Source organism: Pleurodeles waltl, chromosome 7 (assembly GCF_031143425.1).
Source record: "Pleurodeles waltl isolate 20211129_DDA chromosome 7, aPleWal1.hap1.20221129, whole genome shotgun sequence".
In the NCBI taxonomy this organism is placed as follows: domain Eukaryota; kingdom Metazoa; phylum Chordata; class Amphibia; order Caudata; family Salamandridae; genus Pleurodeles; species Pleurodeles waltl.
In genome coordinates, this window is record NC_090446.1 from 1270491755 (window position 1) to 1270512010 (window position 20256).

General features: G+C 45.9%; 1 protein-coding gene across 6 annotated transcripts in view; it reads left to right on the forward strand.

The window, feature by feature from the left end:
• LOC138246161 (zinc finger protein 354C-like) overlaps positions 1-20256 on the forward strand; it is a 301773-nt gene that overhangs the window by 123328 nt on the left and 158189 nt on the right. For all 6 annotated transcript variants that reach the window (XM_069200466.1, XM_069200467.1, XM_069200468.1 and 3 more), the window contains one exon: positions 9543-9650. In XM_069200466.1, coding sequence (XP_069056567.1) covers positions 9543-9650 — 108 coding nt within the window. The remainder of the gene's footprint in view (positions 1-9542; positions 9651-20256) is intronic.

A 20256-nucleotide genomic window follows, 5' to 3' on the forward strand; every position in this document is an offset into this window, starting at 1 on the left:
ACAGTTAGATTTATATTCACTACCTCATTTGGCAGTATTGTCTTATGGTTGTGGGTAATATTTCTTACTCATGTTTTCTGTATCTCTTTATGATATCATGTAGTCAGTATTGATGGAGTGTTCGTGCACGGGTTTGCCTCCCCTTAGGTTAGCGAGTAGTTTAATATTCATTCTGTTAGTTTGCCTCTAACACCGATTGGTCATATTAACATGAATTTTCTTTATCCCATGTGTTTGAATGTTTGTAACTCCTTTTACGTGGTTTCTCCCACAAGTCTTATGTGGTGAAATATGCTAGGGCTGACTTACATTATTAAGAATGCCCAGTCTTTTTCAATTGTTAGTTTTGTTTTAGTGACAGATTTTTTATGGTCTCTGTTGGATCTGGCCATTTATGCAGGATCATCCCAATCTTTTTGCCTCCTTCCTCCTATTTTTTCTGAACAGTTTTTGATACTGCCAAATTCAGTTTTCACTGTGCAAGGCCTAACTCTCTCATAGGTTAACATGGGGGGTTCCTTTAAATATTATTAAAGTGCAGATTCTTTTTTCACATTGGCTCTGATTATCCTAATGAGACTACTGGATTTGGGCAGCAGAATCACTTGCACTGTTGGGGACTGGGTCTGAACCCACTACAGGTGAAACCTGTCAGCCTAATCTGGGTTTTGCTCTAGCTAACTAGCAGTGCCTCATCTCCACACAAGAGCAGGGATGATTGGGCAACTGAGCACATGGCACAATTGACTCCTCAGGGAAATCGTGGTTACTCAGATCTCATCTGTTTCTCTCAGTTACATTAGTCTCACATATGCAAGGACAGTCAGAGGCATAATATAGTTGAATATGGTTTTATTGAAGCAACTGCATCTTAGATAATAAAGCATGTGTTGCAGTAACTAGGACGATGAAGCATGACAGGATTAAAATTGTGACAATGAGAGTAAAGCATAAAAATAACGCTACCATATTGTCACTACGTTCATTAAGAATAGTCCTACCTAGGTTATGTTAGAGCACAGCATGTTAAGCTCTAATTCTGCCCTTCAGGTTCCCCTGGGAAGACATCATCCCTCATACCTGAGCAAGAGGCCTGTAGTCTACATAGCAGCTGCACGAAGCACTCAGTAATCAGCATACAGTTGTGGTCATCTGGCTGGAATCTCCCTCTAATGTACATGGGTCAAAGTAGTGTTTTTATCATAAAACAGCTAATGTTCCAAGAAAGGATCTCCACGTAAGAGTGTGTATGCTTTTGTGAACATTAGAGACACAGCTTACCACTTTTGCCTGCAACCTATCTTACTGCAGCCTTGAGAAGAGCACAGAGTGAAAGAAATGTCTTGTTTAAGAACACAGTGCTGGCCTAGGCAAAGAACAACTAGATAGAGAAAATAAAACAAGACCGCAAATGTGGCCATTGTGAAAATAATAAAACGAAGCTGAATAAAATATATCTGGGTTAAAGTGCACAGCGGTTGGCTTAGTTTGCTAAAATAACATGTATGAAGCTGTAACTATAAAATGACTACACAACACCCTTTGATAGCAAATAGAAATATGGAGTTTGGGGTCTCTGAACGCACAATTTAAAAAAACATCTTTTAGTGAAGTTGGTTTTTAGATTGTTAGTTTGAAAATACCACTTTTAGAAAGTGGGCATTTTCTTCCTTAAACCATTCTGTGACTCTGCCTGCTTGTGTAATCCCTGTCTGGGTCAGACTGACTGTTGGGCTATTTGTGAATCTCCTCTAGACAGTGACACAAAGGCAGCTGGGGTGTAGCCTGCATATCCTGATGAGCCATCTGAGCTAGAGTGGTGGGAGGATTGGTCGCTTACATCCGAATGGGCAGAACAAGAGCTGAAATCCACCACAGAACGTCGTGTGTGTAAATTTACGACGCACCATCTGCAACGCGGCTGATAAACGATGCGCCGCCGGCTTCGCTGCCGAAACCGGTGCTCCACCTGCATCACAGCTGGGAGATCGACGCATTGTGGTTGGAAAAACAACGTTAAAACACCCGCTTGCGGCTTCCGATAACAACGCAAACCCCATAAAACGCAGTTTTTGAACACCGTGCTACCGGATTTCTCACGCATCGTCCCTGGGCATCAAAGTCATCATGAACCTGCACAGATCCGAGGTACCCTGTCTGGAAATCAACGCATCGCTCTCTTGCGAGGGAGAGAACCCGACTGGCGAATGAAATGATGCGCGGCCTCACTTGCGAGTAAGGAATTGATGCATCGCTGACTTTTCCGACGCACGCTCGCCCGTGTGGCTTTATTTTTGATGCTAACCAGATACTTTGTGTAAAATCAACGTTTACATTGATTTCTGTAGACTAAGGGGGTCACGACCACGGAAGCACCGCCAACAGGCTGGCGGTGCTTCCTGGCCAATTCTGACCGCGGCGGTAAAGCCGCGGTCAGAAAAGGGAAACAGGCGGTTTCCCGCCGGTTTTCCCCTGGCCAAAGGAATCCTCCATGGCGGCGCTGCAAGGGCAGTGCAGGGGCCCCCTAACAGGGCCCCATAAGGATTTTCAGTGTCTGACTGGCAGACACTGAAAATCGCAACGGGTGCCACTGCACCCGTCGCACCGCAGCAAATCCGCCGGCTCAATTCGGAACCGGCTTCATCTTTGCTGGGGCTTTCCCACTGACCGCGGGCGGTGTTTGGGCGGGCGGCGCCCGCCGGGGTCGGGATGACCCCCTAAGACTCTTATGCTTTGAAAATTCGTATTTTGACTTGTGTATGTTGGATTTTTGTCATTTTGGCCTTGTTTGATTTAGATAAACATTACCTATTTTTCTAAACTGGTGTGGTGTCCATTTTGTAGTGTTTTCGCTGTATTACTGTGTGCGTTGGTACAAATACTTTACATATTGCTTCTGAAGTTAAGCCTGTCTGCTCGTGCAAACTACCAAGGGGTAGAGCGGGGGTTAACTGACGGTGATTCTCCTTGACCCTGACTAGAGTGAGGGTCCTTGCTTGGACAGGGGGTAACCTCACTGTCTCAATCATGGGTGATGCTGTCTCCATGCTCTTAACATTTTTATGACTTTTTTTTTAACTTACTGTGTTCCTTTACACAGTTCTTTTAGTAAAGAGTATGAATCCCCTCATAGGCATTCTATTTCTCTTGTACTACAACAGTTTTCTTCTGGTTAGAGACTCTCCATATTGTTCGGATCGCGTATGACACACATTTTACATACTAACATGGGTGAGCTTATCCCATGATTTTCAGGTTTTATGATTTTAATTACCTGTGGTTCTTTCCACAGGTTTTGCTGTTGTAAAGCATATTATTATTCACCTTAATGTTTATGATTGTCCCATATTTTCCTCTTGTTCTAGACCGGTTTTCCGATACTCAGAGACTTTTTTGAAGGTCTCAGTTCACAGTCCCTCCTCTGGGTTACTATGACTTTGGCATCTGATTCTAAATTAAGGAATCTGCAGCTAGATGTCCACTTTGGTTTCCGAGATTTCATTATGGAAATCTACACCTTGAATTCTAAATTTGGAGATTACTTGACACAGGCATGTCTTTTGTTCTTGCACATTGTTTCAGTAGGCTGTTTCTATATGTGGCTCTATGTTTTGAGCGCAGAAAATAGTCACAGAAGAAACTGACGGTGCGTCAGCAAAGGGGTTATTTAGATTACGCTGACGTCACATCCGATGGACGACGTCAATACGGGGTTGTGTGACGCCCTCTTTTGACTCGCAGATGTGCTATGAGAAAAAAGTTTCCTGATCCGGGCTCGCGTCTGGGCAAGATTCTAAAGTAAGGAATCTGCAGCTAGATCCTGTCTCTACCAAATAATGTGTTACTGAATGTAAGTAACTTGTTCATTGGTGGACCTGGCACTTGGGCAGGTTCATCCCCTAACTTTTTGCCTCCTTTTTCCTATTTTTTCTGACCGCTCACTGTTGGTTCTAGGACTCTGAGCACTTGATCACTGCTGATCACTGCTAAAGTGCAGATGCTCTCCCTTCTAAAGTTGGTATGTTTGGCTTATACCTATTTGGCATATTTCATTTACCTGTAAGTCCCTTATACAGTGGTATTGCTATACCCAAGGCCTGTAAATTAAATGCTACTAGTGGACCTGCAGCACTGCTTGCACCACCCACTTAAGTAGCCTTTCAAACCTGTCTCAGATCTGCTAGCGCATGCCCTGTGTGCACAGTTTTCTGCCACAGGGACCTGGCATCTAAATGTACTTGCCAGGACCAGAACTCCCCTTTTACTACATGTAAGTCACCCCTAAGGTAGGCCCCAGCTAGCCTTATGGGCAGGATGCTATGTATGCAGTAGGCAGGGCATGTGCCTAGTAGTGTGGCCTGTCCTGTTAGTGACAAACAGCCTATTTGTGTTCTCACTGCTGTGAGTGCTGCCTCTTCATAGGATTGCATTGGAAATGCCCTGCCTTATGTCTAGGTGTATTGTCTGATTTATGAAGGGTAGCGTAGGTATGTTTGGTATGGGTGTAATGGTGGTGAGAAAAGCTGCTTGCTGGTGCAAGTGAATTTTTTATTACTATTACAGAAATGCCACTCCTAGAAAGTGAGCATTTCTCTGTGCTTATGCCTCTGGTGTTTTGTAGCTTGAGTCCAATCCACGTCTGGGCACGGTGACAGTTGGGCTTTGTGCATACTTTTCAGACAACCTGTACACAGGGAGGGTGGAGGTGTCACAGAGGTGCATCTGCATACTGAATAGTCTTCCTGGGCTGAGAGAAGGGAGAGGTGGGGCACACCTGCATTTGTAAAGGCTGTGCCCTGGCCTCGCACAAAAGGGTCATTTACCCCCAACTGTTGTTTGGAGCCTGTGCTGGAGGAGAGAGGGGGCACTCCCAGAACCAGTTGTAACTGGTTGGAACCTCCTTTCCCCTTTCTTTGTGAACACACTGTAAAACTGAGTATAAGTACAAGGGACTTTTTCTCACAGTTGGGTAACATTTTGGAACTTACTTGGAACTGGACACAGAATGCTGGAGGGACTCATCAGGAGCCGCCATGGACAGCTGCTGCTCCTGTGCTGACCTGTGACCTGCTTGGTCATTAGCAGGACCTGCCATCTGCCTGCATCCCCTTACGCTGGTCTGCTGCAGGGACCTGCCACCTGTGCGCCTTTTTCCTTGACTTTGTCCCCCAGGGGCAGGGTGCTGTGTCCCCTGACCCTTGCAACTACTTAAAGCATGAGAAGTGCTTCATTTTACCTTATAGCGCCTGGAAGGCACTTTGCTGAGTTTGTGTTGAGCGCTGGGAGATGCGCTCTGCAGTAATTATCCTAGCGCCTTGAGAGTGCTTTCTTTCTGCCCTGTTTGCGCTTGTACGCACCTTCCTGGTGACTAGAATCCCCGCCACAGCTCGGCCGGCTGCTCTCTTCAAGCACGAGTGACGTGCTGTCCCCATTGCCCCAGTGGCACCACTCAAAGAAAGGAAAGGAGCGAGAGTGCTCCTACTGTGCGCCCGGGGCACAAGTAGGCACCCACTTTGGTTCCTGCTCACGTCTGGAGAGACTACCGGGGAAGGAAGCTTCATCAGAGGCTCCCCACCACACCGGAGTCCCTCGCAAGTGTCCTGACGATGGGCGGGGGGAAGGAAGCCTCATCGGAGGCTCTCCCTGCCCCACCGAAGCCCCATAGAAGTTCAAGGAGGACGCAGGCGGGGTGGAAGCCTCGCTGGAGGCTACCCGCCTGGTGCATTCCTCCTGTTTTGTTGTGGGCCACCGCGAGTGGCGGGTGGCCCCTTGTTTTGGGGCATTGTTTTGCCCCCTCCCCCTTGTTGGAGGGCCACTGGAGGCCTGGGGGGAGGCCCCAGAGATTACAGGCTCCTGGAGGGGCCCATTATAAAACCAGAGGGGGTGCATGTCGCCCACCTCCTCCCCCAGTCATCGGAGTGGCCCCCAGAGTGAGCACACGGAGTGCAGGGGGCCCCATTTTGGTATTTATGGCACTGAAAGTGCCTTTCATCATGATACAGGTACTTTTAAAGAGACACACATGTTTCTAAATGTTCCTCATATGGTCATTATGGATTGATGTGTTATCCTGCTTATTTTTGATGTATCATATGTTTTGCTGATGTTCCTTTTATGGACATGCTCTGCTGATATGTTTTAATGACTTTCCATGTGTTTTATAATGTTCCTGATATGGGTGTTTATGATATTTCTATGACCAGTGCATTTATTTAGTAATGTGATTCCTGACTACTGCTTATTTTGCAGAATAATAAGTAACCTGTGTGTTAAATGTGACTACTGCTGGTTCTGCAGAGTAAGTAATGTGTAACATTATGACAACTACTTACTTAGCAGGATATTACTGATGTTGTGTTTGGTCTTATAATTGTGTTGTCTACAATACAGTATATTTTCATATAACTTGGTGTTGTTTTTACATTGTGGTGGGGATAGTACGTCACGTGTGTTGTTTGTGTTGTGCGAACGCTTTACACATTGCCTCTGGGATAGGCCTGACTGCTCGTGCCAAGCTACCAAGGGGGTGAGGAGGGGTTATCTTGGACTTGTAACTCCCTTGCCCTGACTACAGTGGGTGGGTTCTACCTGGCTTAGATGCATACCCTAGCCAACCAGAAACCCCATTTCTAACATTCATCAACAAGAATTTGCTCCTAAGCTCCTGCAGAGCACTGATAGGTAGATTCTTGAATCGCCTGAGGCAGCTCCTTTGATGAACTTCTGCCTGTTCATGCAGCAGGGAGAATAAATGCCATATTAGCTTGCCCAGTATTGCATGGGATCCCTCTTAATATTTTCGTTAGTAGAATGCCTCTTAAGATCCGGTTTATAAAAATAAAGCTGTTAGAAGTGCATGAGCCTCTCAACAGTGCAGTTGGCTGCTATCTGACACTTAGACATGCCATACGTTGCAGTAATGCCTTAGCGGGGACCTTCTCGCAATCCTTCACCTCTAGAGGGCAGTGTTTCACTTCTGCAGTAATATACAGCAGCAATTCCCCTTCGACTTTTCACACTTGCCTGAGTAATAGAACACCTTGCTGCAGCCATCTTCATCTCTGATGTTAAATCATTTTCCAGTGGCTGTTCACCACTGCAAAGCTCGATAGCATCCATGCGTTTCTTTCTTTTAGCGATTTTTCTTTTTCACACCGATTTCTACGTTTCTTTTGGAAAGTTCCATTTAATAAGGTGCCAGAACAGCAACACGTTCGGCCACACTTAATGCTGCTTTATTTAGTTTACTTTATAATGATTTGTTTTCAACCTTGATGCATGGATTTTTAGTTTATAAAATGTTGGCCTGTATATTTACATGTCAAGGAGACTGATTTCCCCCACAGGCACACACGACCCTTCACATACAAAGGTGATATACGACACGAACAGCTGGGACAGGGGCGTCGATTCAAGGGGTTCTGGGGTGTTAAACCCCCGTTAAATGTTTCCTGTTGTAAATAAGTTTGTACAAGTGCTTTCCATTGGGTATGGTGAGGAGTCTGTTGGATTTCACCTGGGATTTTTACATACACATAGACAAGAACAAAAATGTGCGCGCACACGCTCTTTTGTCTGTTTTGAAGGTCTTAAAAATGTTGGTTAGTTAGAAAAATATTGAGTCTAACAATACGAACTGCCCTTTACACTCCCCGTCCCGCAATACGGATTCTTCGTGAAGCACCCTCCCCCTCAGGTGTACGCTCTCCCCATCCAACTCTTGACTGGCCATGCTTGCCCTGATTAGGCCATTGGCTGCTGATCACAAATTGTGACACGGGGCCTTGCCTTAAATTAGGATACTGATATGCAATGCTCCGTTGTAGATTTGTGAGTGCTGCTTGAAGCCTCACCTAGCCCAAGCAGAGCACTCACTTTAAATACACTGACTGCTGCACCAGGGCATGCACAATTTGTTTATATTTCTCTACTGCCGCACTGACAGACGCCGCATCACACATCTTCAGACATTAGGATTGATAGTGTAAAAGTAGAGGGGCTCGTCCTAATAGGCGAACCACTGCTACGTCTGTTGTAGGGGATGCATAAAGGGTAGCTGCGTATTATGGTGACATAATGCCATCAAGGGATTAATATGTTTACTACTCATTCGCCTTTGAGGTTTGTCACGAGAACCCCAGATCGGTGAATTCAATGATGTACATGTTGTCTATTATGGATTCTTTCTGGGACATGTTTATTTAATTTTTCATGAAGCCATACATTTTTCATAAAGGAAAATGTATTTTTGAAAAAATTAAAGATTGGATGTTGGAGCTTAATCGCCTGCAATAAAAGTGAAAAAAACAGTTTTAATATTTTATTTGCTATGGAAGTGAGTGTATTTTGTAAGCCGTTGTCTGCGGCATCAGTTAACAATGGGCCCTCGTTGCACTTAAAAAGTTCAGGTTTTACTTATCTTTTGTCAGGAGAAGCTCAGCAGTGTGGTTTGAGGCCATCATTATCTAGATTCAATGTCATTCTTAAGACAATGGTCCTCATCACGACTGACTTCTTAATTCTGATATGGCTAGCAATTTATCAGATATCAAATTATGATATCTGCGATTTTTTCAGTGGATCTTAGATTTGGCGTACTGAAAACAACCAAAATCTGCTTTAGAAAGTTCAGGAGAAAATTAGGGCTTACTGGGAAATCAGACACAGAATTACTAAGTCCACTGGTAATTTATACTTTCTAAGCAGACCCTCAGGGTTCCGCTTGTAACAGCATGGATTTCCTCCACCCCTGGCGTTATAGCAATCCCCAGTATCAGTAACTTTGAAGATAGGGATTATTTTTTTTTATGGGCCATTCATAATGAGGGCCCAAGTAGCTGGATGTAAAGAACATATGGCCTGAGTTAGAGTTTGGCTGAGCAGTGCTCCTTCACAAATGTGACAGATATCCTGTCCACTTTATTACTTACTAGTGCCATAGCATATAATCAGGTCCACTGTAATTATGCGGCAGGAGAAGTCCCAAGTCCCAATTATGCAACAAGGTCAAGTAAATTATGCGTCAATAAAAAGCAATTTATGAGGCATAATGCAGCGAATTTTCTAATAGTATTACTTCATTATTTTGTCATTTTTTTAAAAACTTGGTAATGCTGTCTGGGCATTGTTTCACCTCATTTTTACCATTGTAAAACTCAAATATAGCAATAAGCAATGGGAAGGTGACCAGTCCAGTTTTGCAAAGGGCATTTCATTGCACAGCAACACACGTTGCTGCATTTTTTGTAACTTTTGAACTGTTTGAGCTAGAAACAGAATTTGTTTTTGTTAAAATCTGCAGATTACATACTAGATGACGGATTACGAGGCGAATGCGGCAAATATATAATTATATGAAATTTGCTGGGGCCACACAGTCACATAATTTCAGATGCCCTGCATAATATGCATAACTTTTAGTACTGCGAACAGGATATCTGTGATGCTTGTGACAGGGTAACCTGTTTGTCAAGCTCTAAATGAGGCCCATCATTATTACTGTTTTTTAAAATATTCAAATGTTTTTCATTTCCTCCAATTAGGTATTCCCGTTGTCACTTCTGTGTTTTCAATAAATAATAAACCACAGGATTCTTCATCTACAAAAGAACGACTGGACCTTGGAAAAGGGTTTCTTGAGATGTCACCGGGTGAGTGTGAATTTGAAATGACCACCTTATGAACAGCTGGAACTGGAATAGTGTATGCAGTTCCAAAGCCTGACCCTGCTGTTCTGTTCTAAGATATTTAGAGAAATTGTAGGCAGGTTGCCAGTTAGTGGTTTAGTTGTATGGTGTGTAAGGATTCATATATATTAGTGGATTAATTTAAGTAGATAAATAGCATCCTTTGTCTAGAATTTAACCTAAACTTAAATTATCTTTATGGTTAGAAGTTTGTGTTTCTTGTATTTACACAGTGCTTGTGGAATGTCAAGGCACGGAGTTGTTTCAAAACCCCTTCCGCAGATAGTTGCTCTATCCTCCCAGTGCTTTTGCAGCAATGTGTAACTCTGATCTCCTTCTCAATCAGCACTGTGTCCCGGTAGACAGCTTAAATATTTAAGTTGTGTGTGGGTTAGTGTGGGGCTTCCTCAAAGCTTGACGTGCATGTTTTCTCCTTAGCTTTGTGATGATTTTATGAGAGCACACACATCAATTAAGTAATAAATAGTAAGCCATATTAGAACCTAGTTAAAAAAATTGCCCTGGACCTAATGTTATAATTTTGATGTTTTATCGACTGGCCAAATTTTTGGAACAAATTCATTATAGCACTGCTAATCTAATAGAGACTTCTAGTTGCAGATTCCTTACCTTTGAATTTTTCCCCCAGGCATCAGACTGGATCCGAAGATTTGTTCTTCGAACAATACCCTTGCGTGTCGGTAGGTGGTGTCTGTCGATTCTGCAGGCGTCGTTGGCATCGTATTCGGGAGTAGTACATAGACGCCGCCCCAGCGCAGTGGCGTCAGTTCTTTTCTTTCTGCGCCACGCGCTGATCCGGAGAGAGATACCCTGGTCTCTGTTTGACCGACTGTGACCCTTTTGTTGGGTTTTCTGGTGAGTTTTTGGTGCGTCGAGATGTCCTTGAAGACCGGTTACAAGCTGTGCGAGGACTGTCACCACAGGATGTCGGTGATGGATCTGCATCGGGTCTGTTTGTGGTGCCTGGAGCGCAATCACAACCCGAAGTTGTGCTCTGAGTGCCGGGCCATGCACCCGAAGGCCTTGAGGGAGTGGTCCCTCAAGCTCAAGGCGGCCCGACGCTCGAATCCGCCTAGGTCCCGGTCTCGCTCGAGGGGAAGGTCTCAAGACCGCTTGCGAAGCCACCACCATTCTTCTTCCTCTAAATCTTCGGGCCAAGGTAAGAGGAAGAAGAAGTCAAAGTAGTCCTGTCACCCTTCGACTTCACCCCGTCGCTCAGCTAATGCGACGCAGCAGGAGTACCAACACTCAAGGCCTCCGTCTTGGCAGCCTGATTCTGGGCCCTCACGGCATTTCCCCGAAATTCCGGGAGCCGGTGCGACCCCTGCCCGATTAAAGGAGTTTTATTAGGCCATGCTCCTCATTTTTGGGCAGGCCGACCCCAATATGGTGCCTTCGGGCCCAAGGGGTTTGGTCGGGGGGCCTTCGGGTTCTGCTCCGTCAGCTTTGGCTCCGGCCACCGAGGTCCCCTCCGGATCTGCTCTCGGATCCACACTGACGCCGGTCGTACCACTGAGACCTTCCCCGGCGCCGGTTCGATTGTCGAAGCTCCCGGCATCGGTGGTGCCCACCATCGACGTCAACCCGATCCTCATCCCAGACGACTCGGTGTCGGAAAAGCATCAGCCGATGCGGTCTCTGTCTTCGATGGGGTCTACTCACCCCAGGTCAGATTTGGACCCTTTTTCTTATGGGTACGAATTCGGGGAAGGATTGGAGGGGTCCCTGGACCCTTACGAATGACCCTAATGTGGACTGGGCACAGGAGTTGGGCGAGGCCAGTGGACTGGACACTTCTCCAGACGCTGGCATGCTGTCTCCTCCTATCGTGGCTACGGCGGAGGGAGTAACATATTCTATGGTGGTCAGTAGGGCAGCTGAGGTTCTTGGCCTTGAGTTGCCTACTGTTCATGTCGGGTCAAATCTCCTGATAGAGGTGCTTCAGCCAGGGGCTTCCACATCTGAGCCCCTTCTACCATTCAATGAAGCCCTCACCTATGTCTTCTTCGATACTTGGTCCAGACCAAACACATGGGCTCCTATGAACAGGACTATAGGATGCCCCCATTGGCCCGCCCGAATGACCCTAAGTTCCTGTCCCAACACCCCACGCCTGAGAGTCTTGACATATAGGCTTCCTCTTCATCAGGCGCATTCCCTTCCGCTTCCCCGGTCAGGGAATCAAAAAGGCTGGAACAATTTGGGAAGAAGATGTTTTTGTCCTCTAGTCTCGCGCTGCGGTCTGTGAACACCGCATGCCCTCTCGGGCCGCGATACCCACTCTCTGTGGGATACGGTCACGCAAGTTCTGCCGCAGATACCGGAGGAGGCCCGTGCTATCGTCTCCCAAGCTGTCAACGATGGGAGAGATGCGGCGAAGTTCATGATCAGATGTGTGCTGGCCATGACCGACTCTCTAGGCAGATCGGTTGCGATGAAGGTGGCCTTGAGGCGCCATGCCTGGTTACATACTTCTGGTTTTTCGGGGGATGTCCCACAGTCTGTTATGGACATGCCCTTGGATGGCTCCTGTCTCTTTGGAGACAAGGCGGACTCGGCTTTGGAGAGGTTCAAGGACTCCCAGGCTATGGCTCAGTCCATTGGCCTTTCCACTGATCCTCGCCCCCTAACAGTCCACCTTTCACCCCTTTCGTGGAAAAGTAAGGGGCTCTCTGTCGCGTCCCCATCCCAGCCACCGTGCCACCCATGCTGTTCAGCCTGTGCGTGGCTAGGGACTTAGAATCCCACTTGGGCACGGGACAGGGAACCAGAGGTCTGCCCAGTCCACCCATGCCCCCGCTGCAGCCTCCAAAGTCTCCTAGTCTGTCCCCTCACTACGATCCAGTTGGCGGCAGGATTCACCTTCACCTGCCCCACCCTGGAATCGACCACTATAGACAAGTGGGTTTTGCAGATAGTTCGAAAGGGCTACTCACTACCCTTTGAATCTGCCCCACCAGCCATGCCTCCATCAGTCAGCCCTCTTCCAGAGGATCATTTGGCACTTGTGTGCCAGGAAGTCAAGGCTCTGTTGGCCAAGGGGGCCATAGAGAAGGTCCCTGTGCCAGAAGTCGGTTGTGGTTGTTATTCCCGCTACTTTCTGGTGACCAATAAAGACAAGAGCTTACGTACTATCCTAGACCTTTGGGACCTCAATTGCTTCCTCAAGAAGGAAAAATTTAAAATGCTCACCCTGGCTCAGGTCCTGTCTGCCTTGGACCCAGGAGACTGGATGGTAGCGTTGGACTTGCAAGATGCTTATTTCCACATTCCCATCCTGCCTGCCCACAGACGTTACCTGCGATTCGTGATAGGTCACGAGCACAGTTAGTTTGCTGTGCTCCCCTTCGGCCTTACCAGCGCCCCTCGGGTGTTCTCGAAATTGATGGCGGTGGTTGCAGCTCATCTGTGCCGGTTAGGAGTTTCAGTCTTCTCCTACCTCGACAACTGGCTGTTGAAGGTGGACTCACCCCAGAAAGTCGTCTCCCATCTTCAGAAAAGCGAATCCAAGATATTCAGGCTATGATTTCGATCTTTCAGCCTCTATCTTGGGTTTTGGTGAGGCTGAGTCTGAGGCTGCTGGGCCTCCTGACCTCCTGCTTCCTGCTAGTGACACATGCCAGATGGCATATGCGGGCTCTGCAGTGGTTCTGGAAGTTCCAGTGGGCGCAGGATCAGGGAAATCTCTGCAACATGGTCCAGATCTCAGAGGGGACTGTAAAAGACCTGCAGTGGTGGTTTTCAAATCTGCATTGGGTCGACGGCAGATCCCTCTCCCTTCCCCAGACAGATCTATCCATAGTGACAGATGCATCACTTCTGGGTTGGGGCGGCCACACGGGAGAGGTGAGGATCAGAGACCTCTGGTCTCCAACGGAGTCTGGGCTCCATATCAATCTCCTGGAGCTCTGGGTGATCAGGCTTGCATTGAAAGCATTTCTTCCCTCTCTCAAAGGGAAAGTAGTGCAAGTGTTCACGGACAACACTACCGCCATGTGGTACTGCAACAAACATGGTAGAGTAGGGTCCTGGACCCTTTGTCAGGAGGCACTACGCCTCTGGACATGGCTGGAACCCCAGGACATTACCCTGGTGGTTCAACATCTGGCGGGCTCTCTGAACGTCAGAGCAGACGAACTCAGCTGTCGATGCACAGCCGATCACAAATGGCGTCTCCATCCAGAGGTGGCGCAAGGTCTCTTTCAGCAGTGGGGAGAGCCTTGGTTAGATCTGTTTGCCTCCACAGAGAATGTGCAATGTCAGCTTTTTTGTGCGTGGGAGTTTCCAAGGCGGCACTCGCTCAGATACGTTTTTCGTGTCGAGTGGAACTCCGGACTCTTTTACGTCTTTCTGCTTATACCACTTCTGCTCAGAGTTCTCAAGAAGATCAGGAATGACTGGGCCCATGTTATCTTGGTGGCTCTGGACTGGGCACTGAGAGTATGGTATCCAGAGCTATTGAGCATGGCCACTGATCCTCCACTGAGACTGCCTCTTCAGGTGGATCTTCTGTCGCAGCAACAGGGGACAGTTCTCCACCTGAACCTGTCCAATCTCTGCCTTCATGCGTGGAGATTGAGCGGCGACAGTTGATGGCTTTTGATCTTCCACCCGAAGTCTGCAGTGTTATCTCGGCAGCCAGGCATCCCTCCACCAAAACGGTATGGGCCTGTCGTTGGCATAAATTTGTGACATGGTGTACCAACAAATCTGTTGATCCCCTCTCTGCTCCTCTTTCTGAGGTTCTTTTGTTCATTCTTTCTTTAGCCCAGCAGGGCTCTGCTTTGGGCACCCTTAAGGGGTATTTATCAGCTATTTCCTAGGTTACCTGATCAGCCCTGACTCTTTAAGTCTCCTATTGTCAATCGATTCCTTAAAGGTCTCACCCATTTATTTCCTCCCACTCCATTTATCTTGCCTCAGTGGGACCTCAATCTTGTCCTTACTTACTTAATGTGTACTCCCTTTAAGCCGATACACAGTTGCCCTTCACGGCTCCTCACTTTCAGAACTGTCTTTCTTGTTGCCATCACTTCTGCTCGCAGAGTAAGTGAGCTTCAAGCTCTTTCTTCAAAGCCTACATTCTTGTCTGTGCACCCTGACAAAGTGGTGTTTCGCACTAAGGCTTCCTTCCTTCCAAAGGTTGCTACCCCTTTTCATGTAGGCCAGTCCATCACCTTGCCTACTTTTTACGCACCCCCACATCCTTCTCATGAGGAGGAGAGAGTCCACCATACAGACGCAAAAAGAGCATTGGCGTTCTTTCTAAATCGTACTAAAGATTTCCGGATGGAAGATCGACTCTTTGTTGGATTTGGGGGTGCGAAGAAAGGGAAGGCGGTGCAAAAACATACCATCTCTTGATGGGTACTTCTTTGCATCAAGATGTGCTACACTTTTGCCAAGAAACAACCCCCTGATGCACTTATTCCAGCAGAGCAGCTGCTGCTTCCAGTGTGTTCGCAAACGGAGTTCCTGTCCTGGAAATCAGGTCCGTCGGGACGGCTACTTTGGTTGTTCGGTCCTGTAGTACTTTCTAGTATGATCTTGGTTTGCAGCCCACCTCCCAGGATGGCATTGCTTAGGTATCTATTATAAAGTAAGGGATCTGCAACTAGAAGTCTCTATCAGATGTACAAGTTACTTACCTTCGGTAACAAAATATCTGGTAAAGACATATTCTAGTTGCAGATTCCTTACCGACTCACCTATCCTTCCCGCTTGTGAACTGATTTTTAGGGACAGGGATTCCCCCTTCAGGTCCTTAGCTCTGGTGCACCAGTCTCAGTGTTCTTAGCAGCTCTGCACTTTGGCGTGGAAAGTTGTTAAAAGAAACTGACGTCACTGCGCTGAGGCGGCGTCTATGTATTACTCCGAATGTCATCACCACGACTATGATGCCAATGACGCCCGCGGAGTTGACTGACACCACCTACCAACGCGCAAGGGTATTGCTAGAAGAAAACATCTTCGCATCCAGTCTGACCACTGGGGGAAAATTCTAAGGTAAGGAATCTGCAAGGAATATGTTCCTACCATAAATTTCATTACCGATGGTAAGTAACTTGTACTTTGTGAATGTTAAACCCTAATTCCTCTAACTGAATTCAGCTAAATTTGTTTAATTGGTTGTGTGTAGTGTTTTGTCCAAAATAAATACAACTCCTGAATGAGTGGCTACTGTCTAAAAGTGTCTGGAAAATGATAATGTTTCTAACTATCATGATAAAGAAGTTTGGCAATTTTCTTAAACATATAATTTTCTTTCTTGCTGAGAGTGGCGAATTTAATAGCATTCCAAAAATGCCCCTCTCACTACTCCATCCTTTAAATCAACGCGGGTTGGTGGAGTGGGTGGAGAGATATTGCTCAATAGATTCACACAATCAGTACAAGTATCCAGCAATTACTTTTTGCACTTAAACATCATCACCATAAACAGATATGTTCTTGATGTAGTTCAACCAGAGTTTTTGGTTCCTTCCACATAAGTCTAGATCAAATATATCAAGTCATCCGCTGGAAAAGGATGATTGGAATTGGATTGCAAAGGCAATAAATTGTGAAAACCGGATTCCCTAATACTCACCTTTGAAAAGATGAAGATGATTTGATACGCTGTATATGTCCTGGAATATAGCAGGCTAAGAAGGAACTTGCAATCATTCACTCAGAAACTAAGGGTCATGGACCTTACAGTGGTTATGTTACAGGAAACTGGTGATATGGGGCCAGATGCAGGTAACACTTTGCGACTCGCAAACGGCAAAATCTGCTGTTTGCGACTCGCAAATGCATGTTTCCAATGCATTCTGCGAGTCTGGACCGACTCGCAAAATGCATTTCAGAACCGCAAATAGGAAGGGGTGTTCCCTTCCTATTTGCGATTCCTAGTGGTATGCAATACCAAAATGGTGTCGCAGTTACCATCCGCTTGAAGTGGATGGTAACCCACTCGCAAATTGGAAGGGGTCCCCATGGGACCCCTTCCTCTTTGTGAATGGACCCCACATTATTTTTTCAGGGCAGGTAGTGGTCCAAGGGACCACTACCTACCCTGAAAAAATACCGAAACTAAAGGTTTCGGATTTTTTTTTAAGTGCAGCTCGTTTTCCTTTAAGGAAAACGGGCTACACTTAAAAAAAAAAAACTGCTTTATTTAAAAGCAGTCACGAACTTGGAGGTCTGCTGACTACAGCAGGCCTCCATGTTTGCGAGTGCCCATAGTCGGTATGGGGCCGCAATTTGCGACCCACCTCATTAATATTAATGAGGTGGGTCATTGCGACCCCATAACGACTCGCAGACGGTTTCTGAGACACCGTACTGCATAACATTTTGCGAGTTGCAAATAGCGAGTCGCTATGACTCGCTATTTGCAAGTTGCAAAATGTTACTTTGCTACATCTGGCCCATGGTGATGAATGACTTTTCTGCTCATAATGTAAATGCAGTGAAAGGGCAATTTGGTAGAGCATCAGGGGGCCTTTTAACATTAATATCTACAAAGCAAGATATAAGGTCAAGGAGAATCTATAAGGCATTCACACTTTTTAACAGTCTTTAAAAACACTCCCGAACCTGGGACTGTCAAATAATAATGGAGATAAAGCCTTTTTCTATAAATGCATGCTTTCCACCTGATAAGCCGAAGGATAAGCAATCATGACAACTGACACTCCTTCTACATAAGATAAATGTATCCTTTCCCCAGTCAACAATATTGCTTTGTGGGGACTTAAATGACAAACTCCCCAGTTCTGGCTTGTGGGACTTATTTCAAGAGTCAAGTTTGAATATACCGCCCCATCTAGTAATAGATAGAAAGTGAAGTGAAAAGGAGAAAGATTGGGGCTATATTAAACATATTAGTCTCATAGTCATTAATGGAATATCTAAAAGAGATCAACCTGATGAGTCAACTTTTGATAACGAGTAGACATCCACACTGATTGACCAAACAATAATTTCCATCGAGAAATTGTGCTTAGTTGAGGATTTGGTTATAGAGTACTTAGTCGGTAGTGATCATCGGCCTCCTTTATTGATGGTTAGTTAAATAAAGACAGTTGTGGCGAAATGAATCTCATGTCCAGTGTAAGAATGGTTGTGCAATAATATGGTCTGTGAAAATGAAGAATAGGGTTAACCATTTGGTGCAGAGCCTTTTAATGCTTCATAGTGGAAACTCTGGGGCTAATATTTGGTTAGAATATGAAACGCTGATAAATGATGGTCTCCATTTTTCAGTTAAGTTCACAAACATTAATATCAAGGCACCAATTAAAAGGTGGTCGGAATGCAGAAAATTGAATGCTAAGATAGCTTTAAATAAGAAAATACGATAGACTTATGAATTAGACCCTAACATCAGATTAAGATGTTTAGAAGAGAGTACAGAAAGGAAATTAGACAGACTGGATGCGAAGAGAAGGAGTCCATACAATCACTTGGAAAGTATTGGGTAAAATGATGGGAGCTATTAAAAAACAACAGACGCTTGCCCAGTTGATGGGGAACAGTGGGGTAAATACATTACAGATCTTTATAGTATTGAGATTAAAGGCATTAATGCAAAGGTGTTGCAGAATAATTCAAATTGTTGCCTGAGTGCCATGAGATTGAGAATAGAGTAGAAGAAGTTAATCCCCTCAGTAAAGGATGTGACATTTATAATAAAGAATTAAAAAAGTTCACAAGCCCAGGAACCAGATGGGTTGTCAGCAGACATCTTGAAATTGAATCCCGACCTGTGGGCATAGGTGTTGACATCCCAGTTCGCTAATATTGTTCACTCAAATAGAATACCAGACTCCTGCACGGGGAATATACGTGTACCAATTAAAAAAGGGTCGGGAAATACCTAATAATTATCGAATTATTACCTGCTTGGATATACACAGTAAAATCTCTGCAAAACATCTGCTGCAGGGTTTATAAACTTGGGTCGAGGAAGAAGATATTATCCAGTATTGGATCTTTCATAAATTCACATGCTTGAATCACCCCGTCGTCGAAGTGGGAGTCCCACGGTACATGAAAAGCAATAAGCACCAAATGTTTTTCCCATAGGCTATAATGGTAACCCAAATCACTCTTATAGCCTATCTCAGTCCTTTTGTGAAAAGGACTCAAACCTGGCTGCTGGCCAATCAGGCACCAGCACCCTCTAGAATACTCTCCAGAGAGGCTCTTTCCTCAGATTTTCTACCGCACATCGTGTGAAGGGAGTCTTCCTGAGCTCTGCTCAGTTTTCTACTTCTTCAGAAGATTTTTCTCTCAGAAAAACTCAAAAAGATGTCAGATTCTTCTAGAAAAGGCCTTTTCCGCCCTTGTAAGAACTGTGGCGAGAAAAGGCTCGATGTGGATGATCCACATAAAAACTGCTTATACTGCCTGTATCCAGAACATCAGGTGAAAGACTGCAAGATATGTCGCACTTTCTCTACAAAAACCCCCAGGGACCGTGAGGGTAGACTTCTAACATGGCTACAGGCAAAATCCTGTACTTCAGGTGAGGAGAGTGAGTCAGAAAGTCCACATAAAAGGTCCAGATCTGGGGACCTGGGTCAGGCTGAAAGATCCAGAAAGCGGCAAAAAATGCATCATAAGGAAGGTGCATAAGGCATTCAGGGCTCAATTTCATCTGAGCCATCCTCTCCTCAACGAAAGAAGGAGTCATCTCACCGTTCTCCTTCGTCTGAGCCTTCTGCCTCTAGAAAGGTATCTATCAAAATCAAGTCGACGACGACGGTGTTCACATACACCGTCTCCAGCACCTCGTTGACGAGACCGTCATCGGCTACGACTGCATCCATGTCCGTGGTAAAGGCTCCTATTACTTACATTAAACCACCTTTGACGAAGCCTCCAGAAAAGACTACGTCGCTCAAGTCAACGTTGACGCCTTCGTTGACGAGAACATCGGCGTTGACGAGACCGTCTATGAAAGTCCAGTTGACTGCAACACCGCCGACGAGAGTTCCGTCGGCTACATCACCGACGAGTCCACGGCGACCACACCACCGTCGACCACACCACTGTCGACGACCGTCGTTGATAGAAAAATTGTCCACTATATCAGTGCCATCGACAATGCCAATGGTGGCTGTGAGTCAAATGGATGTTATTCCTAGTTCTTCTGGGTCTCCTGATCTTTGAGCCACAGTTAAAATCACAGCAATGTCCAGATCGACAATCTATCCTCGGGATACTTCTCCAAATAAGGTGACAACTTTGCTACCTAGTCATCTGCTGGACTAGGAAGAGTCAGATGACAGTCCATTTGGGGATGCGCACAGCCCATCCCAGTTGCACGTCAAATATCAGGAAGAGGATGATAATGATGAGTATGATCAATATCAGCCTTATTACTCTCATCAGGGACGCTATTATCAACCTCCTCCTCAACCAAGAGACACTGTCCAGATGCCTGCCTCCTTGATTTAGGACTTGCAGTCAATGTTGCAGGATTATAGGAGGAGGTTCCCAGCTGCAGCGCAGGAACAACTGCTGCCTCCAACATCTCCAATTACACCCAGGAGCGTAC